This window comes from Papilio machaon, chromosome 18 (assembly GCF_912999745.1).
Source record: "Papilio machaon chromosome 18, ilPapMach1.1, whole genome shotgun sequence".
Taxonomy (NCBI): Eukaryota; Metazoa; Arthropoda; class Insecta; order Lepidoptera; family Papilionidae; genus Papilio; species Papilio machaon.
The window spans coordinates 6,158,368-6,182,502 of record NC_060003.1 but is presented as its reverse complement, the minus strand read 5'-3'; the positions used below and the strand labels follow the sequence as shown (position 1 = coordinate 6,182,502).

General features: G+C 32.8%; 4 protein-coding genes across 5 annotated transcripts; 2 read left to right on the top strand and 2 right to left on the bottom strand.

Moving 5' to 3' along the window:
- The first annotated feature begins 873 nt into the window (after nt 1-873).
- On the top strand, nt 874-6,321 carry LOC106721780. Its single transcript, XM_045682275.1, has 6 exons — nt 874-1,250; nt 1,539-1,652; nt 3,175-3,346; nt 3,885-4,166; nt 4,682-4,838; nt 5,839-6,321. Exons 1-6 carry the CDS (start codon nt 1,143-1,145, stop codon nt 6,314-6,316), a joined length of 1,311 nt encoding a protein of 436 aa, XP_045538231.1. The 5' UTR covers nt 874-1,142; the 3' UTR covers nt 6,317-6,321.
- A 4,743-nt stretch (nt 6,322-11,064) lies between these two features.
- Nucleotides 11,065-11,922, bottom strand: LOC106707705 (protein tipE). The gene has a single exon (XM_014499110.2). It carries the CDS (start codon nt 11,891-11,893, stop codon nt 11,147-11,149), a length of 747 nt encoding a protein of 248 aa, XP_014354596.1. The 5' UTR covers nt 11,894-11,922; the 3' UTR covers nt 11,065-11,146.
- A 205-nt stretch (nt 11,923-12,127) lies between these two features.
- LOC106721779 (tRNA pseudouridine synthase A) lies at nt 12,128-18,295 on the top strand. Of its 2 annotated transcripts, none has more exons than XM_045682171.1 (8): nt 12,128-12,267; nt 12,693-12,758; nt 13,614-13,842; nt 14,211-14,377; nt 15,411-15,684; nt 16,210-16,309; nt 17,174-17,329; nt 17,864-18,295. In XM_045682171.1, the coding sequence occupies exons 2-8, from the start codon at nt 12,719-12,721 to the stop codon at nt 18,287-18,289; spliced, it is 1,392 nt and encodes a 463-aa protein (XP_045538127.1). In that variant the 5' UTR covers nt 12,128-12,267; nt 12,693-12,718; the 3' UTR covers nt 18,290-18,295. The 2 variants fall into 2 exon arrangements, with proteins under 2 accessions (XP_045538127.1, XP_045538126.1); XM_045682170.1 differs by having other exon boundaries at nt 12,128-12,345.
- Nucleotides 18,296-18,433: 138 nt separating this feature from the next.
- On the bottom strand, nt 18,434-21,638 carry LOC106707719 (MYG1 exonuclease). Its single transcript, XM_045682210.1, has 4 exons — nt 21,433-21,638; nt 21,016-21,266; nt 19,913-20,479; nt 18,434-18,619 (listed from the first exon to the last, which is right to left on the bottom strand). Exons 1-4 carry the CDS (start codon nt 21,529-21,531, stop codon nt 18,454-18,456), a joined length of 1,083 nt encoding a protein of 360 aa, XP_045538166.1. The 5' UTR covers nt 21,532-21,638; the 3' UTR covers nt 18,434-18,453.
- Between the last annotated feature and the right edge of the window lie 2,497 nt (nt 21,639-24,135).

Genomic DNA, 24,135 nt, shown 5'->3' with positions numbered 1-24,135 from the left:
GTAGGAGAGTAGCGCTAAAACTCAGCGCAAATGTACTACTGGCATAATGTACCACTAACTGCGCCAGTGAGCCAAAACAGTTCATACCAGGCTAGCGACACATCTATACTGCGTAACATAATGTTAACCAGGCATTTAAACCATGGTAGTGTTATTTTCGTCCGCAGTATAAATGTTTTCATATATCTTGGCGGCTCTTAAGTTCGAGCGAGTAGCTGCGCAAAATACAATTTTAAGTGTGATGGGTTACGAAAGGATGGCACTACACAGAACGCTGATGACTTCGGGCCGCGAAGATTTTTGCAAAGAGTTATGGCGAGAGAGATTTTGGCGTATTTAATGGTTGATAAGTTTTTAGGAAAATAAACAGTATATGGTACTTGTAATTAAATAGCATGTTATCCTCGCACATAGATCTAAGTTATGAATAAGGTTTTGTGAGACCCACGATTTTCGCGGTGGATTTCTGCGTAGCCAAAAATGTTTATTCAAATTTCGTTCGTATCTTAACAAAGTAGCATCGATAAATGTAAAATCAACCTGAGACATCACTACTATCTGATGCTGAAATGTTGGTAAAACCATAGAATAAAGCGCGAATGACCATATATGGTCATAACCATTTTGTTCATAATAATTATGAAGGCTGTTATTTTATGCCTTCAAATGTGTAACATTCTTTCGCCCGAAATTTCGAAAACATAGCCAGATAAGATTTATTAAATTTCACTAATTTTTCCATAAAAACGTTAGAGAGCTTTTTAATTTTATAACTGAGCATTGTTTTTGGCATAACCATTACGGTATGGTAAAATTTTACTCTTTGGCAGCTGAGCAGAACTGTCAGTTAAATTATTTCTCTATCTGTGTCATTGTCAAAATGCTGCGGGAATTGCATCATGATGTAGTCGAACTGTATAATTCCATGTGCAATATCTTGTCCAATTTTATGACTGAATAGCATGAAACAAGTGATCGAAGCACATCAAATAGAGCTTTTTCATTATTCACTAAAATCGAGATGATGCCCAGAGTTTTTTGACATTTGTTTCCACGTGGTGACTGTCATATAAAAAGTCGACGTGTTAATTTCAGCTCAGTTTTTAGTGGGTATTTTTAAAGCTTAAGCAATTCCTTGAGCAATGGAGTCCTTAAACATGTCGAAGCTTAATTTGTCGAGTGTGAGGAGCCAAACCTCAAATGATACTGTGATAAAACCCGAGAAACCTGAGGTGAAGATTGAAATAAGTGTAAGTTGTGTTAACATTATTAATTGATACGCGATATAGCATTGTTCTTATAATTTTAATTCATGTAACATTTGTTGTTACTGGCTGAAAATAATTTTAATTTTATGACAATGATTTTCCAGTATCATACTTAAATCCATGTGACAATTGCGCCTTAGTAGAAAAATTTCCTTTGTTCCGTGTTTTAAACATCGTGTAATCAATAATTTTTTAACATATGCTAACTTAACCTTTTTTGTTAGAAAATTTATTATAAAAAGAAATGTATTAATTTTCATTTTATTTTAGCCAATGCTTGTGGATCCTGATGACGAATATTATTGCGAGTACAGAGACGACATATGGAAAAATCTACTTGAACAAGAGGCACAGAAACCAATAATTCACCTCCAATCTCCACAAGTAAGTTGCATAATTATTACAATGATTTATTAAATTATATCAGCATATAAATTATTCCATTTACAGCTATGTAAAGTTATTGTATGGAAAATTACATTCAAACACATTGTACAAATGTAAATTTTGCAATAATGGTTTCAACATAAAACGGTATTAACCTTTTATTATCTGGAATTAAATACATTTAAATATAATTAACAACACTGATATTCTTTATCATTTTATGGGACACTTTTTTCATATAATAAACACTTTTTTTTTATAATAATATAATTATAATTATATATAATAATTAATTTAATTTACTCCATTAAAACAGGAAGGATGATAAAGGGGATAAAAACCTTATATGCACTATATGTAAATAAATTAAACTATTATCAACAGATTAATTTATTAACAAAAGATTGAAAAAAAGTTTGGTTTCCGTGTAAGTCACTTACACACTTTAATTTAGAACTCATTACTTACCTGTCCTTTTTCCACTTATGATGGGTTGGTGCAAGTTTCCATCCTCCAAATCAATTTATAGTCAACACAGTTATCACTGCTTTCCTCCTGTCACCTTTCATGCAATCCATCCATCTTTTCCTGGGCCTACCTCTGCTGGTGTACTCTACACTCGTACTTAAACTTCTCCTTAAACCTTAAAAAAATCTGTACTTACTTTACCTCTATAATACTGGAGATAAATACAATTTAAAATAATACTCACTCATTTATATTCATTCAATTGTTAAGGCGGTGAAGTAGTACGGAACAGGCTACAAAATTGTCATAATTTGTATGAGATTTGACATAATATTTTATGCCCAATAGGCAAATCTAATACAAATTTAGTTGATGTAATCAACACTCTCACTCAAATTTTCATGCTAGGCCTCATGGTCAAATCGGAAAAGGCACATATAAACATACATAGATTAAAATATATGAATGAAAAATGTTTCCTTGTACTAGTGGAAATAGCGGCTAAGTTCAACCATAAACTGTCTTATTAAATTACTTTCAAATTTCCTGTTTGTTTAGTCCATGACACTTCTATCTTAAATTCTCGAATATAATTGATGCAATAGTTTCAAATATTTTGTTATTTCATATTGTGATTCTTATTGTGAATTGTGCAATATGTTATGTTGCATTTTACAAATTGCACAATATTTTTTCTTTTTTAAGTTACAGCTTTATTTTTTTATAGGCCTATATTTTGCACTAATAAATATATGATGATTTGTTATTATTTTACATCTCTTTAGTCTGAAATATTTCTTCAATTTATGTGTAAAATAAGTCCTTTTGCTTGTGTTATTGAAATTTATTGTCGCAAACCAAAACCTATATAAATTTAGCTTTTTATTTTAAATGAAAGTAAATAAAAACTATTAAATATATTTAATTATTATGAAATAATATAAAATATTTTACTATTTTTTAATACTTTTTTGTACTTCAATTGTTATATTATAGAAAAAAAACTCATACATTTTAGTATATATATTAATTATAATTGTTTTTATTTCAGTTGGAATTCCGTGGCGCTCTAGTGCAGCAACTGCGTGACGTCACAAAGAAGCTCGGTCTGACGTTAGCAACACTACACTCAGCTGTTGCACAACTGGACCTTTTCATGGACGCTCACAGACTGCGCTCTGATAGACTCACACACGTCGCGCTAGCCTGTCTCAGTTTAGCAGGTGGGTAATATTCACAGACCTCTACAAATAGACTGGCTATAAGATGAAAAATTTTGTGCCTCTTTGATTTCCGCCTTTTTTGGCGTTGATGATAGCGGTTTGTAATGGTAGTGTGTATTCGAACTAAAAATGTAAATAGAACTAACTGTCACGTAACATCAAGAGATGCGCTTAAATCGGAACGAGGCAAAAGTTGTCATTTCCAAACAATCGCCTATCCATTTATAGAGAAATATTTAATAACGCTGTTTTATAGATGTGAATGTATAAGGTTGCCACAAGAGTCTTGAATTTGTGTGACCTGGATTAGGTCAATATGATCCAAATAGCATTAAAGACTGGTGTGCAATAGACCTTTATTTATTTCTTTTTCATGACCTTTTGTCACCTTAGGGGTTGTCCATTAAACAGGTGATATTTTTTAACAAATTCTGACCCCAACCACCTCTTTGGTTATATGTCGTAAAGTTTTACAATACCCTTCCACCTATACGTTACATTACGTGTATTTTTTATCTTAAATAAATTTCTCTTACAGCAAAGAGTGAAGAGAAATTCAGCCGGGCACCAACATTGAAAACATTATCCAAAGTGAGTGGTGTCCAGCTCTGCGGCAAGACGTTCAGACAACTGGAGTGGATGGTTGGTCAGCATGTACGGTGGAGGTTGCTCGCCCCCACTCCTGTCACTTTTGCAGCGCTACTAGCGCAGTATGTCATCACAGATAGTGACCTGACCACTAGACATCCCAAGTTTGTGAGGCGCTTCAAGCGAGACGGTGCCAAACTGCTTGAAGCGTATTTAGATTTAACATTGTCTGGTGAGTTATTACTTTTTCCTTCAAAAGTGGTTATCAGCTTAATATTATTAAAGAAAACTTTATTACATACAGGTTAATTATATAAAATGCATAAATTTACCAGTGAATAAGAGTTAAGGAGACTTACCGTTGGTTTCCGAGATCATATATAAAACATATCCTTGTCATTATGTTCGACAAAACTGAGAACAGTATGTTTTAAATGGGAAGAATTGTTAAACTTAAGTGGGGATGGGCCAGCCATATTGCCCGCAGAACGGACGGCCGATGGGGCCGCAAAGTACTGGAATGGCGGCCACGGGCAGGCCTCCCGTAAGATGGACCAATGATTTGGACAAGGTTACGGGAGTATCATCGTGGCGATCTTTGGGGGAGGCCTATGCCCAGCAGTGGGCGTTACGAGACTGAATGGATGAATTTTAATGGGAATTTCTGTCTCAGATACTAACGATTAATGTTGAAGAAGTGAAATTCTAAGTTTTTACAGATATTATTTGTTAATCTATTGTTCTCAGATGTGCGTTTGAAAGTGGTAGAGTCAGTTGACGTGGGCTGCGCATGTGTTGCATGTGCGCGAGCAGACCTCGGCCTGTGTGCATGGCCGGGCTGGCTCGCTACAGCCACCGGCAGGAAACCCACCAGTGTAGCTCCTATTGCACGTTTACTGCAGAGGTAAGTTAACATGAAAACTTTATAATCCATATGATGTCTCTCGACTATCATCAAGGTTATCTGACATCTTTGAGCGGGAAGGGACTTGCGGGTATTTTAATAAAATAACTATTGTTGTAATTACTAAATCTATAATTCTAGATGATACAGTGAATGTCTTTAGTAACGTAATTTAGGATTGTTAAGATAGAATTGGAGTTACGTATAGTATATGATAGTGGTAGACGCCAGCAACAACATCAGTTGCACGAATTGTCCTCGCTCAGTGAAATACCACGACCACACAGAAGACAGGCGTGAATTGGAAGTAATTCCAAGTACAGTCTGATGAGTATAGTGTCGGAGATCAAATTTTAGTCCTCTTTCCCTTCCCACCCTTTTCTTATAAGGAAAGGATGGGTAAGGGAGGTGGATTTGATGGAGGAGGAGATGCATAGAAAGGTTAAATATTCTCTTTTTGTGCGTCTCCTCCTTCGTCGTTGAGGGTAGGCAACACATCTGCAATTTCCGATGACTATGGGTAGCGGTCGCTTCGCCATTTCGGCGAATTCATGTGGCCGTTTGCTCGTTTGCCATTTTTTAATATAAAAAAAAAATAGTAACGTCCACCGAGCACGTGTTCGCCTTATGACGATTCAAACCGAAATGCTTGATTTGCAAGATGGCAGCCCTACCAGTGCTTAGTGTTCGTTATGGATATTGATTGCGCCAACACATATTTATTACAAAGAAATATTATGGCTTTAGCTTGTAACTTAAATGAATGTATGAAATTATTAAATTCATTTAATCCTGCTCGAAGGATCAATTTTTTTTAAGTTATTAAATGATGATCAAAGGCCGAAAAGACGCATTATTAGAGCGTTAGAAAGTTGATATCCCTTTTGGTTGATATCCTTTCTACTGGTTATAACAAAGAAGCGAATATTCTGATATACCTCAAATAATATTCCCCCTTTTATAGATAAAAAAAAGATAATTAAAGATCATTTTGTTCCAGGATGATGCAAATATTGAAGTCGCGTGATGGTAACGGTGATTCCGAGATAGATCAGGGCTACGGCAGCGCTAGGACTTCGCCCAACCTGACACCTTGCCATTCCCCGAACTGTCAAGTGTCACCAGCGACCAGTTCCTGCAGTACATCAAGTTCCATCAACATAGATTACAGACATCGATCAGTGACAGAAAGAAGGTTAGACAATGCTTATTCTGTTCTAGATCTTTCAGATAATAATCCAGCACCGAATGTCAATATACAAGATTACTATCGTCTACCAACAGCTATTGATATGACCTGTCAGAGAGTTAATAATCCAGCGGATTACAGATTCTGTCGATCTTCAAGATTAATTGAAGCCAGCTTAGATACGGTAACACCTTCTAATGTAGCTGTTAAACGTGGCTTAGATAATAATATAGAGTTGGAAAGGAAACGTTATCGGTTAGCCTCGCAAATGTCCCAAGTTGTTCTTTGATCACTTTCTTATAAATATACTTAAATCCACATTCATGAATTTAATGTTCCTATATAGTTGGTTAATATATCCAATGAAATGGATTTCTACATTTAATAAATTAAAATTAATTTTATAGGCTCTAAGCTGAAAATTCTTTTGATTTAAATTTTAATGTAGATTAAAAAAAATATCTCTGGTTACTCATAGATGTGACAGATCAATCTTGCAAGTAATTTTCAACAGATAATAAATGTATTCAGATGTCTATTCCGAAAGTTGTGTTTAAAAAAAAAAAAACAGAAATCTATTTCATTGGTGTTTAAAAAAAGCAATATTTAATGTATTGTTGAGACAATGTATTGCTCAAGTATTCATGAATATGGACGTAGAAACGATGTAGACGATAATTCTTTGAACTGTATTAGGGTAAATTGCCTTATTCCGATATTATGCTGATAAAAAAATATTATTGCGTGATAATTTATTCGTCAGATTAATTAATGCAACGATAAATTGTCTTTAACTTTTACTTAGCAATTATAATTTACTACAGAACATAAACACATTTGAAATTTAATTCTAGTGATGTGACTCAATTTAAAAAAAAAAACTCGTCTTTATTTAATATATTTTAGGAATGACGTAATGTAATTTTTTTCTTGTACATAATATATTAATTTACTATTTACTTATGTTGAATATTAATCCGTTTTCTTTTTTTTTACATCTTAACTTTTGTACAGTAGTTTTCGGTTACAATTTCTAGAAATTCTTTTTAAATTAAATTAAATAAATCAGACTGAGTCACAACACTAATTTTTCTGAAGTCAGTTGTTATTTATAGATACATTTGTGACACATTATCAATGCAATAGTTAATCTAACGTTTTGTAGAGAGGGAAAAGTGATGCCATTATTAAAGTATTAAAAAAAATATTTCTTGTGCAGCATTTTTCCCTCTAATAGATAATGTTACTATAATAGCAATAAAAACACCATGTATAATAAGGTGTAAAAAATATATCAATAACGGCTTGGCCTTTAATATGACTGAAATTTCTTTTTGTATTAATCTTACTAATAAACTATCTAGTTATTGCGTAAATTGTATAGATTATATAACAATATAATCGTAGAATAGATAGAAACAAATTACTTAGGTACATTTTCACCATATGCCTCAAGAAAATCTCGTGGAGATTCCTCTAGGTACAAAATATATTTCTTTGACTATTAACATTACCTTCAAGTTTTTTCCATTTTTTTTATTCATAACAGATATTTAATATATATAAATAGTTCAACAGGGTAATGGTGAAATTGATTAAATTAAATATGACAGAAAAAAAAATTAAATTACGTTAAATGGCTGTGCCGTACATTTTGTATCTAATGTCAAAGAATATAAATGAAGTTTTAATTTGTTTGAAGGAAAATTGCGTATTCGCTCTTAGTTGAATTGTCGAAATTATTGTTTGAGCAATAATTTCCTCTTTAGCATTTATGATTGAGTGAACGATATTAAGGTGATTTTAATTAATTCTTTTGAGATTGAGATCATTCCATAAGAATATAACCTCACTTTTACATTTTTACATGAAACTCTGCCAATGTTTCGGCAATATTTATAATATGGCAACACCATAACATTGTTATGTCAAATTTTTAGTCTATGGTCTATCTACTTTTTTAATCAAATTAATTTTATTTTTGGCTGTTTGTTGTACAGCAAATTTTAGTTCGACAGTTTCTTTTATTTTTTTTATCAATCACCTTAATATTATAACAATGTAGTTAATAATATCTGAAATAGCAAATGGAATGAAATTTAGAGAATTCCTTGAAGAATTTATGACATGAAATAAGCTGTTTTGGATAAGGGAGAGGTTGTGAATAAAGATGTTTGTTTTAATTTATTTTTTTAATATAGTGTATATATTTTAGCAGAATTGTAAAATGGAATGGAATTTTTCGAGTGATTTCCGATTTATTTTTTCGTCTTTTACTATTTTTTTTTTTAACTTAAAAGATTCTATTCCATTAATTTGTTGCGACACCTATTTTAGTGACTTAAAAACGGGTTGAAGGTGTCGCAGTTAACTTTTTTTTATTTTATTAGACTGTCTTGTTTTTTTTTTATTTCAGCTAAGTTATGCGCGTTTATGTTGTCGAGGTGTGTTCTCACAGTTTTTTATGTAAAGTTACCATTTATTTTGTGTTTGTCATTGATCTGATGATGAGATTGTTTACCGATGCGCCGTAAAATATTTTGTGACCAGACCATTTGTATAGACGAAACTTCAGTAAGCGGTGCCTTTAAAAAAGCATTTACCTTGAAATAGATGTAGCCAAGAATATTTTGTTGTCCAATTTGTGTGGCTGTGGCTTCGATTTTATATTAAATTTTATATCCTTTTGTACAAAATGTAAATTAAATGAAATATGTGTAAACGCTCCGTTTTAAATTCTACTATAATGTTTTATTCTGTTCTCCTAATATCAAGTCACGCCACAGTCGTATAGCTAATTGTTTTTGTAAGGAAGTTATATAAAGTGCCGAAATCTACTGTTTCTATATAGCCAGTGCTTCCGAATAGGATTGTTCTTAGAATAGGTAAATTGATGTAATCATATTATAATGTAATGTTAAATAATACTGCCAGTGTACTTCTATTTATTCCATCAATATAAATAATAATCAAGAGGTAAAATTAAAAGCTTTATCGCAACAGTTATGGCAGAAAATTATTATGGCTCTATGTTTCAATGGCCTTTGCCTTTTTGACACAAATTTGACATTTCATTCAAAATAATGACAGATGTGGTCTTTTTTGTTTTTAACTTGTTAGAAAGTGGACGTGTGAAAAGTACGCATGAAGACTGAATGTTCAGAACTAATACGAATGGTATTGGACTGAAACGAAAACATAATTTTGTACTCTAAAGATATAAAGACGCATTATAAACCTTGAAATAAAACTATTTACTTTTATTGGAGTTGTTTTATTTTACTTGTATCATGCTATTTATTTAAATATCTATATATATAAAAGAAAGTCGTGTTAGTTACACTATTTATAACTCAAGATCAGTCGAACTGATTTAGCTGAAAATTGATGGGGAAGTAGCTTAGAATTAGGAGACGGACATAGGAACTTTTTTATCTTGTGTGCATTTTTTTTTATTCCGCGCGGACGAAGTCGCGGGTAAAAACTAGTATTTTATATTTTTCCAGATCAAGTCATACACTAATAATGTTAACACTAAAATTCGAAAATCCTAGAATATTTTCAAGCATAAATTTCACATTGCTGGAGAATATATAAAATAGTAAAATGGGTTTCCTCTACTGGATGTAACGTTTGTTTAAAAAGTTGAATTCTTGATTCGGACTATGTATTTATAAGGGAAATATCAGCTAGTTACATTAGCCTATATTGCAAGAGGCGGATCGATGGTTTCAAGTGATGTTTGACCTTAAGAGCCATTCGTGAAAGTGGTTTATGACCTTAATGATACTTCATTACAAGGTTATCTTCGCGACTTATTCAATGGATTCTATAGCATTTTTTTTTTTCAAAGACCATGACCGTTTTTTTCATATAACATGTTAAACACTGGCTGATATGAAAAGAATAATACAATTTCTTTTTAGAGCATAAAACAGATGAGATTTATGCTCTGTATTTTAACAAAAGCTATTGTTTGAATAAATTACACTAGAAATTTGTGTTCGTGATTCTCGGTAGCACGAACAAACATAATGCATTATATCGTCCTCTTGTTTCTGAACGTTAATGTTTTTAGAACACAATGTTGCTCGTTTTTATAATATTGCCCACTCACTAGCTGTGCTCACAATTTCGATCGCGTGAAAAACTGTCTTCTGGTGGTATTTTTAATGATTCAAGCTAATTATTTTTTTACTTAATACAATAAAAATATTAAACTTACAAAAAATTCGCATAAATCTTACATATTCCCATACAAACTTACTTTTCCTATTGTTATTGTACACCCTTGAGGGTAAACCTTGTACAAACTTTGAATATTATTTTTATTTATATAAAACTAGCTTTTACCCGCGACTCCGTCCACGCGGAATAAAAAAAAAGGGGTAAAAATTATCCTATGTCCAATTCCTGGTTCTAAGCTTCATGCCCACCAATTTTCAGCCAAATCGATTCAGCCGTTCTTGAGTTATAAATGGTGTAACTAACACGACTTTCTTTTATATATATACTAGCTTTTACCCGCGACTCCGTCCGCGAGGAATAAAAAATAGAAAACGGGGTAAAAATTACCCTATGTCCCTTTCCAGGTTCTAAGCTACCTGCCCACCAATTTTCAGTCAAATCGATTCAGCCGTTCTTGAGTTATAAATGGTGTAACTAACACGACTTTCTTTTATATATATAGACTAGCTTTTACCCGCGACTCCGTCCGCGCGGAATAAAAATAATAAAAAAACGGGGTAAAAATTATCCTATGTCCTATTCCTGGTTCTAAGCTACCTGCCCACCAATTTTCAGTCAAATCGATTCAGCCGTTCTTGAGTTATAAATGGTGTAACTAACACAACTTTCTTTTATATATATAGATATAGATTAAGTAGTGCTAAATTATTTTGTAGTGGTCCTCTACGGGATAAAGAAAAGGAAGGAAGGAGTACTCAAATGGAAGGATCTTGACTTAGAATTTTGAGTCATTAAATGGCTAAATAAAACTCCATTTTATTATTTACACTCATTTACTTACTATAGAATGTACAATGAAATATCTAGTAGTTAATTTATCTTTGTGCCATAAGGTAGGTAAACACTCGAAATTGGAAGATTTTTAGCAAAACTAACCTAATCTATAAACCGATGTTTCGTCTGGCGAGAGCGTCGGTAGTCGGGGAGGGCGGCGCGGCGGGCGGCGGCGACGGCGCGGTCTGCATTCACAATGCAGGGCGCAGAGACCGATACCCGCGCACCCAGAAAGAAACAACGGCAATGCCAAGGTCCTCGTCACGATAGCCACTTGTTCTCCCCTTGACCAGCGAGGTACGACCACAGTATTGTCCGCTCTCGACCAGAAACAAGGATATCTGGCTCCGACGTATCCATAATTAATTGTAAAATTGTCGCAATCGACCACCGGAGGATACCCGCAACCCTTTATATTCACGTAGAGTACGGCGGGCCGCCATTCTTCGCTGTACGCTTTATATTTCACATGCAATTGAATACATTTGTAGGCGTCGCTGGTGCAACCTTCTCTGCAAGACGCCCAAGTGCAGTTATCCAGTCCGAGTCGGTCATCACGCCTCTCTGTCACACATTCCGCGGGCACTGGGTCAAAGTCGGCCGCTAGGGCACTCAAAGCTGGGTCAGCGTACAATGGCACTAAGAATAGGAGAGCAGAACCTCCGCCACTGAGAATAGCAGCTAACACAACGGTAATGTACTTTGTTAGTTTTGCGCGTGTTTCTCCTCTTCTGCGAGAAGCACGCACAACCAATCTTTCTGAGCTTCCGCCTCTCATTTTTATCACTGCCTCAACCCATTGTGAATGAATATCGCATTCTACATTAATGTAACCTTTAGGCATGCGCTGAATCCACACATGCGCATCGAGACATTATAAATACAGTTGTCACAAAAATTAACTAGGGAAATATAGTATTTTCGATGCTAAGATTGAAGCTTAAAAAGTTTTATATAAAATATACCCACATTTTCAGGATTTTTTTTGTAGAAATTAACCTTATTTTGTAAAAAAAGTAACAATTTACTGGCAATCTTATGTAGGAATCGGTAACAAGATTGACATGACACGACCAGAAATGACAGTTGAATTTTTGACATAAAGAAAATCAAGGGAGAGATAACAATGTCAGGAAGTTTATAGATTTATTTTCGAAATAAAACAAATATTACTGACAAAAGTAACTTTAAAGTGTCTGCTCTTTAATGTTGTTGTAGGTATGTCCTTAAGATTATTAACTTCGTTTGTATGTACCGTAAGACAGACTCTGCCGCGACATACCATAGCAAGATCAGGTATTAAAGCATAATTATTAATCGTGTCTGTCTATAACATCATAAGATTATTTAATTTTACTAATTTGTCCATTATTATTTATATAGAAAGAAGTTTATTGCACATTATTATTTGACTTCATTCAAAACATAACCTCATACATACATTGCTAATGTCTATGGGCAGGGGTCACTTCGCAATTTTAGAAAGATTGGTAACATGTGCGATACAAAATCAATAATTCTCTCAAGTCTATGAAATTACCTGAAGCTCTTTCACTAGCTTGTTAGATTTTCTGTTAAGCAGATTTATTCCACAGGAAGTCTAGATATTTGAAATTTTTATTAATTAAATTATTTATTTTTAGGCTTCCAAATAAGAGCTGTAACAGGAATGGAGGCAGCAACTCAAACAGACCCTAAAAATGTTATTGGTAAGTCATTTTGTTAGAGTAGTAGTAAGTAGCCACTAATTTTTATTTTGGAAGAACAATATTGCTTTTTGTTTCCATTTGGTTAAAACTTTGCAACTATCTATTATATTATAATTATGATATTGTTAATTATAGAACAGTACAAAAAAATTAATCACTATTTCCTTTGGTCATCACATCATGTGTTGATGTAACAAAATTCACAAAATCTTTGTTAGTTGTGTTTATTATTGTGTTGAAGAAGGTTCGTATAAAAGAAGAATTAAAAATGCTAAACATTTGAATTCAATATTCATAGTTAAGACAAGACTGTCTATCCGGTCAGATATTCTTACTAATATTATAAATGTCAATGTTTACATGTATGGATGGATGGATAATTGTTAGAAGTTATCGTCAGAACGGCTAAAGGGATCTTGATGAAATTTGCCATAGATGAAAATCATAATCTGGATGAATACAAAGGCTACTAATAAAAAAAAATCCAAGTGCACAGAGAAGAAAATGCTGTCTTAAAGAAAAATCATCATATTTTTTTTTATTTTGGCACTCATTGCAAATTAGTGCTTCGAGCAGCCTCGCTACATGAATACAGAATGATTGTTAACTTTGTGTTGTTGTATTTTTACTTGACTGACATAGGAGGGTAAAGTTTTTTTCCCATATACATTTTTATGTATGTGGGTTTGAATGGAGTAGGTCTATTGTGACCTCCACTAGCTTAAACCAGTTTCAATGTGTGACAAATGAGGGTCATTTGATTTGAGTTCCCAGTGTCATAGGGGTACAATCCGTTGTTAATTTATGTTCAAATTGTGTTTTTTTCTTTTAATTTACTGTTTGGTCACTTTTTAGAAATTGAGGCGGCAACACAAACTGAAGCCGATAAACTTGTCCGTGATAAAAAATTCACGCGTTATATGCAACGTAATAAGCGTCAATGGGAAGATGAAATTAAGGATAAAAAAGAAGATGGTGAGACAGATGGAAAGAAACCGTGTGATGCTCCATTTGAAAGAATAAAAAGGAAGAAAATGGCAATGCTGTTAGGTTATTGCGGAGTTGATTACTATGGTATGCAACGGTAAGCACTGGAAGATGTTAAAAAAATCTAGATATCTATGGAAAAAATATTAATAAGAAAACTGCAACTCAATTGTAGATGTAAAGATAAAAAAAAGAAATATTATTTAAATCAAGACAAGATTAAAAAAAAAAGAATCTATATCTATATATATAAAAGAAAGACGTGTTAGTTACACTATTTATAACTCAAGAACGGCTGAATCGATTTGACTGAAAATTGGTGGGCAGGTAGCTTAGAACCAGGAAACGGACATAGGATAATTTTTACCCCATTTTCTATTCCGCGCGGACGGAGTCGCGGGTAAAAGCTAGTCCTTAATAAAGATGATAATCCGAAATTAAAAAAATATATTTGATTGTACTTAGGAATCCTGGAGTGAGGACTATTGAAGAGGATCTGATGAAGGCACTGTTTGAGGCAAAGTATATAACGGAGGAGGACTTTGTTAACCAACAAAATGCCCAATTCCAGAGGAGTTCCAGAACTGACAAAGGTGTTTCCGCAGCACGACAAGTTGTCTCACTTAAGTTACGTAAGTATTTATTAATTTAAGCAGTTTTTAATTATAGGAGATTGTTCAAGGAGTTTAAAAAGCCAGTTTTTTTGTAAATACAGTGTAAACTCTTTAATAACGAAACTCAAGGGACTGAACATTTTTGTCGTTATAGAGAGTTGTCGTTATATGGAGTGAACAAAAAAAAAACACCAAATTAACAAGATAACATAACATAAACAATAATACCGATAATAAATATTTACTGTCTACAAATATGAACACATTTCTTTGTAATAGGAATGGCGTATCGCTATAAAGAGTGTTTCAATATGTGGGTTTTAATGCAAACCAACCAAGTTTGACTCACTTCAACGTTACAGGGAGTTTATTGTTATAATAATAATAATAATAAGCCATTTAATCCGTTCAAAGACATTACAACACTTATTATACAATTAAAACATTAAAAGAAAATAAAACCTAAAGATCACTAATATAATTAAAACTAAGGACACGAAAAGTAATGTACATAAAAAAAAAATAATAATGAACAAATTATAACTAAGCGTTGCAATGCAGAACAGATAGGGCCTTTGCTCATCTGTATGTTTCTTTGCCATGGGGGCAGAAACACTGCAGTTATAAAGGATATCGTTATAAAGAGTTTACACTGTAATATTGACCAAGTCAAACAACCCGCACTGGGTCAGCATGATTGATAATGATTTAGTCACCATTAACTTTGGTAGTATTTGAGCGTCTCGGTAGGGATATGATCTGACATTAATTTTCTGGGGTTTAAATGTGTCTTGATATCTTTTGTATACTAATAATGTTAGAATGTCTAAAATATTGGTCTGATTTTAAATTTATTATCTACTAGCTTTTACCCGCGACTCCGTCCGCGCGGAATAAAAAAAATGCATACCTTCCCATCAATTTTCAGCTAAATCAGTTCGACCAACCTTGAGTTATAAATAGTGTAATTAACACGACTTTCTTTTATATATATATATATATATAGATGATTGGAATAAAGTAATTAACAAATTATTTATTTTTATTATAGCTCTGGAAATTGACATAGAGGAAATCAATAAACGTTTACCGGAAAACATTAAAGTATTTGGTGTGAAAAGAGTCACAAATAAGTTCAACTCTAAGATCAAATGCAACGCACGAACATATAGCTATACTCTTCCAACATATGCTTTTGAATCTGATTTTGTTAATGATGAGGAGAAGAAGTTATACAGAATAACGGAGGACAAATTGAAAGCAGTTAATGATGTATTGGCTTTTTATATAGGAACGAAAAGTTATCACAACTTTACAGAAAAGAAGTAAGTAGACTTAACCTTACTAATATTATAAATGCGAATGTTTGGATGGATGGATGTTTGTTTGAAGGTATCTCAACAACGGCTGCACGGATCTTGCTGAATTTTGGTATGGATGTAGAACATAGTCAGTCGAACACATAGGCAACTTATTAAGTTTTTTTTAAATTCCGCGCGGATGGAGTCGCGGGCGACAGTATTTTAATGAACACAAACTTTTTAACATTTAACTAAAATCCTAGCCCTATCAACAAAAATCTAGATTTATAAATAACTCATGTGTTAGCAAGAAACAAAAATAAAACTTCCAAATTTATGCTAATAATATAAAGAGGAAAGATTGTTGATTTGCATTCAATAAGCTCTGAAACTACTAAACCAATTTGAAATAGTTTGTGTGTTTGAAAGTTACAATATCTGCGAGTAACAAAGGCTTTATTTATTAATAGTTTTTAAATTCCGGAGAGACAAAGTCGCGGGCAACTTATAGTTTAAAATAAAACACCTAAAAATAAATCTTCATTTCAGACATTACCAAGATCCTTCCGCATCCAGATATATGATGAGCTTCACTCTGGATAGAGTGTTTGTTGATTCTGAATGGGAGTTTGCCGAGTTATTGGTGAAGGTAAGTTCATACAAATTAACACATCTCTATGACTTTTCCTGTGAAATCGTCAGGCAAATAGTTAGTACTGAAAGTGTAAACACTCAATTAATTGTGGGTTTTTAAGACCAAAGAAAATTATCTTTGACGAAACAGAGAACAATATTTAAATTTTAAAGGGAGATTTTGGTCTCAGTAACTCAATATTAGTTACTCTTAAATTCTAACTAACTGTGACAAAAACCTTTACAAATATTTATTATATCTAGTATGCTTATTTAATGTTAGCTTTTGCCCACGTCCCGGTCTGACAAAATATAAAAAAAGCTTCGTAAGTAGCCTATGTGTTCTTTCAGATTATTTAACCGAGATCCCTTAAGCCTTTCAATAGATACCTTGTAACAAATATCCATCCATCCAAAATTTCGTTTTACAATACTAGTATATTATCGGTGGCTCAGGGGTTAAGCACTTGACTTGCAATCTGCAGGTCTTGGGTTCGAATCCCGCCATGTACCAATATGTTTCGATTCTCGTATTACATATGTACATTTATCCGACGTTCTTACGATGAAGGAAAACATCGTGATGCTGCACATATCTGAGAAGAAATTCAATGATATGTGTGAAGTCAACCCGCACTGGACCAGCGTAGTTGACTATGTCCTAGTCACTCCTAACTTAGGGTAGACTCCGAGCTCCTCAGTGGGGACGTATACTGAGCTGATGATGAATACTATGATTAATATTAGAATCAAATTTTATTTTTGTAGCACTTATAACCAAAAAATAAATAATGCAAAAAAACATGTTAAGGGCTTTTTCCACCAAAAATGCAGCATAGTCACTTAAACTTTTAGTAAATTCAACTTAATATTGATACAGGGCCAAAGTTTTATGCTCCACCAAATCAGGAAGATGGTCGGTCTGATGATTGCAGTTGTGCGAGGACACACAGACATCTCTACATTAGAAAAGGCATTCGGCAAAGATAAAGTCATGATCCCAACTGCGCCTGGTCTAGGACTAGTTCTGGATAAGGTAAGACAAACAAACACTCATATAGTGAACAAATTAATAATTGCGAGTTGAATTAATTTTTTTTGCATTAAACCAAATTCTGCTAATTTGTGTCTTTATGCTTTTTGGAGGAAAAAGGTTCAGTAGTTTAAATCAATATTCTGTTTTCTAACCTTGAGATCAAAGTTTGAGTTTTTTATAAGTCCATTATCAACCTGCCCTTATCCTCATGGAGGGTCGGCACAGTATTATCAACTCCTCCATACATCTCTATCAGCCGTTATATCTGAATTTACCCCCTTCTTACGCATATCCTCTTTCACACAATCCATACATTCTTTGGTCTTCCTCTACCTTTTCAGCTATCCACATTCAATCAATTCAGACACTGTAATTATATTAATTTTATAAATTTGGACAGGAGTCTAGACATAAAAAAAATTGCTATCTCATTTTTGTTACAAGAAAGAAAGGGATCAATATGATACAGATTATAAACTTACCGCAGTAATACATGAAAAGAAAAATCGTAATGAATAAAAATAACTTTCTCAGGTACACTATGAAAGATATGACGCAAAATTCAAAGACAGCCATGACAGTCTCACTTGGGAAGCTGAAGAGGATTCGGTTCAGACATTTAAAAGGGAAAAAATATATCCTAACATAGTCAAAGGTGAAATTGAAGATAAATCTATGGCATTTTGGCTTGAGAAACTGAACAAACACAACTACGAGCCATCTGATGATGTTCCTAGTGAAAAGGAGATGGAAAACGAACAAGAGTCTGATGATGAAGATGAGAAGGAGAACGATGACTTTGACAAAGTAAATGGTGAAGTTGCTAAAGAAAATGGTGATGAAGTTGATAAAGAAAACGGTGATGTAGTTGATAAAGAAAATGGTGATTCAGTTGAGATGAATGTTGATGAAGTGAAAGATGATGATAAAATTAATGTCATTGATGAAAAAAATAATTAAGTAAACTATGACATAGTATATAAGCTTTATCTTACCTTATTATTAAAGTATAACTTTAAAAGGCTTTTATTTATTATACATCTGTCTCATTATATCAAAAGACTCATATAGAGAAGAAAAAAAATTATACAAAGATTATGTATAGTAATAATTTATTATATATATTATTCGTTGGCTTCCAAACTAGCAATAGCCATCTTCAAAGCACCATCTCTTGACACATTGCCACCGATGAACCCGGTACTATGACAAAAGATACAACCGTCTATACCTGACACTTTACTCAGTATTTCATCTCTGACACCCCACCAGTCTTTGTGGAGTGGCTTCCTGTAATAAAAAAAAAGACTTTGTCATCTTTATATATAAAAGAAAGTCGTGTTAGTTACACTATTTATAACTCAAGAACGGCTGAATCGATTTGACTGAAAATTGGTGGGCAGGTAGCTTAGAACGGACATAGGATCATTTTTACCCCGTTTTCTATTTTTTATTCCGCGCGGACGGAGTCGCGGGTAAAAGCTAGTTTCAAATATATTTTTCATTTATAATACGTTAATTTAAAAAACTAGCAGTTACCCTCAATTTCCTCTGTTAAAAAAAATTAGTTATAAACATAGCCAATGTCGCCCAGGGATAGCGTAGCTACCCAAAATTGAGAGAATTTTTTAAATTTACAGTAAAATAAAGTAATTACAGTAGCTTCAGAACCTATTCAATGCAAACAAACAATCAAATCTTTTCTCTTTATAATACTAGTATTTATAAAAAAATCCCTTTAAATAAATAAGTGATGTATTTCACTGCTACCGTCTAATAATAAAATCTAGCCAAATTGATAAGGTTATGTTACTACTGTATTTAATACCAAAGCATTTTAATTGAGAGTTCAAAGCTATAACACCTTTAAAAATGTATTGTACTGAATTTTTTAAAAGAAAATGAGAAGTAGGTGTATTTCAGTAGAGAAACACGAAGAACATTCATAAATTCATAGACCTATAGATGTAGCCTTAGGAGCACAAAAACAAGGCGTGTTTGGCCTTGTTCGTGGTAAATTTCCCCAGTATTGCCATTTATATTATAATATTTTCATAATAAGTTAACCAAATACAAGCTCTTTTCATATGTTTATAGTTTAGTTCTATATATTAGTAGTAAAGATTATTAATATGTTTATTATATTTAAATAATTTTTAAAATTATTATAATTTTATGAAATAGAACAAAAAATTGTCTTTAATTTAAATAAAAAAAATTCAAATGTTTAAATTTACTTAGATTTTAATTTTATTAACATTTTGAAATTTGGGAAATCTTTTCATGACACTGGTTTATTTTTGTGTCACACCACACTTTTGACATTTCGAAAATGGTCTTATATTAAACTAGCTTTTACCCGCGACTCCGTCCGCGCGGAATAAAAAATAGAAAACGGGGTAAAAATTATCCTATGTCCGTTTCCTGGTTCTAAGCTACCTGCCCACTAATTATCAGTCAAATCGATTCAGCCGTTCTTGAGTTATAAATAGTGTAACTAACACGACTTTCTTTTATATATATAGATGTCAAAACAAAACCGACACTATTTATACAAGTCTATAAATAAATGATTACACTAACCTTAGTAAAAAGCTAAGTGGATCCACAGAAACTGCTTGCACTCTCCACGAGTTAGGTTTATCATTAAATATGACATATTTAGTTTGATGTTCTAAACCCATTTCAGTTTCCAAATCAAATAAATGTTCTTTCCAAGGGAACCTCTCTTTGAACTCCAAGATCTCTCCGGATTTGTGTACCTCAAATCTACTCTCTAATGCAGATTTAACATAATCACGAGCTGGCAACCATACTGATATTGAATAATTAACCATAAACGTAAATTCTTCTCTAACCATATTCATTGCTTCTTTAAAAACTTCATTCATATCAACTGTTTGTTTACTGTTCCATTCTGGATTAAGTCTGCCAACACGAGCACTTAAATGTGTACGAATTTTGTATTTTGGTTCTTCAACTGTCATTGGTACACCATTGTCAATGCCGTCTATTTCTTCTATCAAGTTTTCGTAGACCTTTTTAAAGATAACTTTTAAGTTATCATCGCTTAAAGGTGCATCCTTAGGTTGGAGAGTACGAATTACTTTTTCACCATAGAATGCATAAACAAGACCTGCAGAACTTAACCTGAAATAAGAGTAAAGATTATCTTTTAATTCATTTGTAATTAAATTTCTATGAACTTAATAACAAATCTATGTTTAATTTATTACTGCACTATGGTAATACAGTAAAAGTGGATTATATAATTATCAGTCTTTGTAACTCTATGTAATTTAGTATTGTTTCTAGCTTAGCTTATCTGGGATCTGCGAATTTTGGTTTTCACAATGTATGTGTTATGTGCATTAAAATTATGTTACATTTTAATCCACATATTCTTCTTGAGGTGCCTCTCAGAATTGCAAAGTTTGGAGGTCAGTTCCATATTTCTGTTTATCCATTGAGAGGAGAATCACTTGGACGGCACTCGCAATTCCAGTCTACTCTCTGATGTTGCGCAACCACGATTTCTTCCGATTACCAACACTCCTTTTGCCGGCAACTTTTCCCATCACGATGAGTTGGAGGAGATCATATCTGTCGTGCTTGAGCATGTGTCCTTCATATGTGGATTGTGAGCAGCTAAACAGTATTAGCTATAATAATAAGATATAACTTACTTGATTTTATACTTATCACCTAGTTCTGGTCTCACAGTGCTTAATGTTTCATTAAATTCTCTCTGATGATGATCATAGCGTTGTTTCTCATGGTCAAAAACAGCACCAACATCCACAACTATGTCACACGTGTTTAGCTTCTCCATATCTCTTGTACGTACTATTTCAGCATCTTTGAAGTTAGGTAACAATTTTAACATGCAGCAGGCTAAAACCTCGTCGCAATGAAAAACACCATCGTGTGTGCCGATCTGTAAATACGATGTGTTAAAAAGTAAGTTCTAATTGTGATTAATAATTATAGGTGTGAAAAACTTGTGAGAACACAGTAATATTCTGTGAAGAGTTGTTTTGAATTCTATAAAGTTAATGTTTTATCTAATAAAACATGGTTTTTTGGACTAAAAGACTACGAACCTTCATGTTTATTGAATTAAAACGTTTGATAATACTGTATTTTGACTTCGATGAATAATTTACTAAATTGCTTATATTATGAAATATATTTTTAAACATCACTACAAAGCAAAAACATTTTGTATAATAAATATTTTAGACTAAAAACTAAAACTAAAAAAGACTGCTGTGGCTTTTTAGGTTAGGAGTTGACTTGTCCCTGATCTGACGTCTACACACGTCAAAGCAAAGAGTAAGATTCTTCGTATAAGTACAGAGTATGGAAAATACAAAATAATAACAATTATCTTTCTTGAAGTTCATAAATTTCATATAAATAAGATGCTTTGAAGTAATGCACAGTATCAGCATTCATTTCATCCATATTTTTAAAATTTGTGACTTAACTTTATTCAAACGTAAATTGCTCTTTGATAGTACTCTCTGGCGATTACGCCAGTGTTGAAACTAGATGGCGCTATTTGTTCGCAAAAAATTTATATTTCCATTGATTTCGAACAATTTTTTTTTTAAATTAACAATTATTTCAAAATACATTATACATTGTATAAATGAGGTTATTTATGCAATTAAAATATTTTCATTATTTCATCTGAAGTTTACAAAACTTTTTCAACAGATAGAGCTAGTTGAACGCAACAATCATCAGTATACCTTTTTATAGGTACAAGGGATTCGGCAGTGGAAAATATTCAGGTGTGCTCGTAGAGGTTTCTGTCGTTATAAATAAATAAAAATTAAGCATGTTTTTTGTAAATAGAAGAACATGTTGTAGTACTTTTATTTATAAACCTCAGTTAATAAAGATACCTAAAGATTAATCACTTTTAAAAAATGTATAACATCGTCTATGTTTTAGGGCTTAAAAATTGACAAAAATAAAAGTTTTGTTTCTGGTGTTTTCTAAATTAAACTTCGGAAAAATGATTTCATTATAGGTCAACTTGAGGCAGAGTCTCGCTTACGAACAGTCTCCTTATGATACTATCAGCATTTGCCCGCGACTTCATCCGCGCGAAATTAAAAACAAACCTAGTAAGATATAATCTATGTCACGTAGATCGTGTATCTTTCTAACAATGAAAAAATTTTTCAAATCGATTAAGAAGTTTCAAAGCTTGTTCAATGCAAACGAACAAGTCTGTCCTCTTGATAATAATGGTATAGATTACGAACCAAAACATATACTTAAGTTAGTTACATGATTTTTATAAGGACAGAATTCCATTCGATGCAATCGTCTGTTCCCTCATAAAATATCCATATGTAAGTACATATAACCCAACTTTAATAAGATATACCGACCATTAACAAAACAAGAGTCCCGAAATATTTTTCTTTCAACGCTACACATGTAAAAACAAATTGATACGTGCTTAGTTTTCCAATGGAGCATCTTCGGCTACAGAACCAAGTTTGGAAACTGATAAAACATGTCTAGTGGTGTTTGTGCACATTGTCGATATCGAATAAATTATTACGTACACATATCGATATCGATTTTGTTTAAGTTATTTAAAATCTGATTTTTATGAAACAATTTAAATTTGTATGTGTACCATTGTAAACGTTGAAGACTTGTTTCGCTTGGCGCAAGATAGGAAGAATTTCGCTAAGCTGACGGCCAACCTCCAATAGTGGAGAGGCACAAGAAGAAGAAGAAGAAGAAGACCATTGTAAAACTGTTTTATAGAACTAGGACATAGGACTGCGGAAGTTTTTTTGCAGTGACATCTCCCGACTTATGTCTTGTGTCATTCTTGCCCTTAAAATAATATCATGCTCTATTACACCCCTGGGATCAGCTTTATAAACTATGACGAATTATTAAGACAAGAATATACGAAAAACAATTACTTCATAAATGGGCTTTTCCTACTTAAAAATATATAACAGTTATTCCCAAATAGGTCAATTTGAACTCAAGGAAGACCAGGTGAGTTTTCACAATCTGAAAAAGTTAAAATTAAAATTTATCGATACTTTAAAATTTGTGTTTCGCAACCTTATTCCGCTTGGCAACTGTCGCATCATTGAGTTGCTCGCTGTTGTATGGCGAAGGCATCTTGCTGCAGAAATCAGTAATGAACATCAATTAACAGGCATTTAATTGCGCTACCGATTTTAGTTTAAGTAATTTTCATTGTCTCTTTAATGTTCATAGCATTAAACTAATAAAAGTTTCATCAAATTATCTTGCAACATTGTTTTGTATTGATCTGTATTTGTATTATTTTGTATCTGTCAAAAGACGAACAGTTTCAAATTGAATTTCCTGAATTACATGTGATAAAAATCGAATTAATATAAGGTTTAAAATCTTTGAAATTTCACTGCTGATTTTACTTTATATTTACGGTATTCTTTTACTTGCCTAAATTGTTTTGACATACCGTTGAATACTAATAAGTAATGATATCGTATCGACTACAATGGGCCTAGCACGAATATTTGTGACAATGGCCATCGTAACATGATCGACAACATTTGTATTAAACTCAGTATAGCGCCCCCTATCGGGCGTAAAGTATACCAGAAATCTCATATTAATTTTGACATAATTGAAGATGACGATACGAAGGCGATTGTCACAATGATTCGTGCTAAGCTAACCTTTCGAAAAGTCGCTAACTAGCCGCATCGTTCGAAGAATAATATTATTATGACCAAAATATACCATCTTCGTAGACATTTATGAATATA

Bases quoted from the DNA above. Each gene is read 5' to 3' on its own strand.
- LOC106721780 (XM_045682275.1), top strand. From the start codon at position 1,143: ATGGAGTCCTTAAACATGTCGAAGCTTAATTTGTCGAGTGTGAGGAGC. The intron at 3,347-3,884 runs GTGGGTAATATT...TTTCTCTTACAG, and splicing joins AGCCTGTCTCAGTTTAGCAG to CAAAGAGTGAAGAGAAATTC. The intron at 4,167-4,681 runs GTGAGTTATTAC...TATTGTTCTCAG, and splicing joins TTTAGATTTAACATTGTCTG to ATGTGCGTTTGAAAGTGGTA.
- LOC106707705 (XM_014499110.2), bottom strand. From the start codon at position 11,893: ATGCCTAAAGGTTACATTAATGTAGAATGCGATATTCATTCACAATGG.
- LOC106721779 (XM_045682170.1), top strand. From the start codon at position 12,270: ATGTCCTTAAGATTATTAACTTCGTTTGTATGTACCGTAAGACAGACT. The intron at 12,759-13,613 runs GTAAGTCATTTT...GTCACTTTTTAG, and splicing joins AGACCCTAAAAATGTTATTG to AAATTGAGGCGGCAACACAA. The intron at 16,310-17,173 runs GTAAGTTCATAC...ATATTGATACAG, and splicing joins TTGCCGAGTTATTGGTGAAG to GGCCAAAGTTTTATGCTCCA.
- LOC106707719 (XM_045682210.1), bottom strand. From the start codon at position 21,531: ATGTTTAAAAATATATTTCATAATATAAGCAATTTAGTAAATTATTCA. The intron at 21,267-21,432 runs GTTCGTAGTCTT...TCGTATTTACAG, and splicing joins TTAATTCAATAAACATGAAG to ATCGGCACACACGATGGTGT. The intron at 18,620-19,912 runs GTTAGTGTAATC...TTTTTATTACAG, and splicing joins CCACTTAGCTTTTTACTAAG to GAAGCCACTCCACAAAGACT.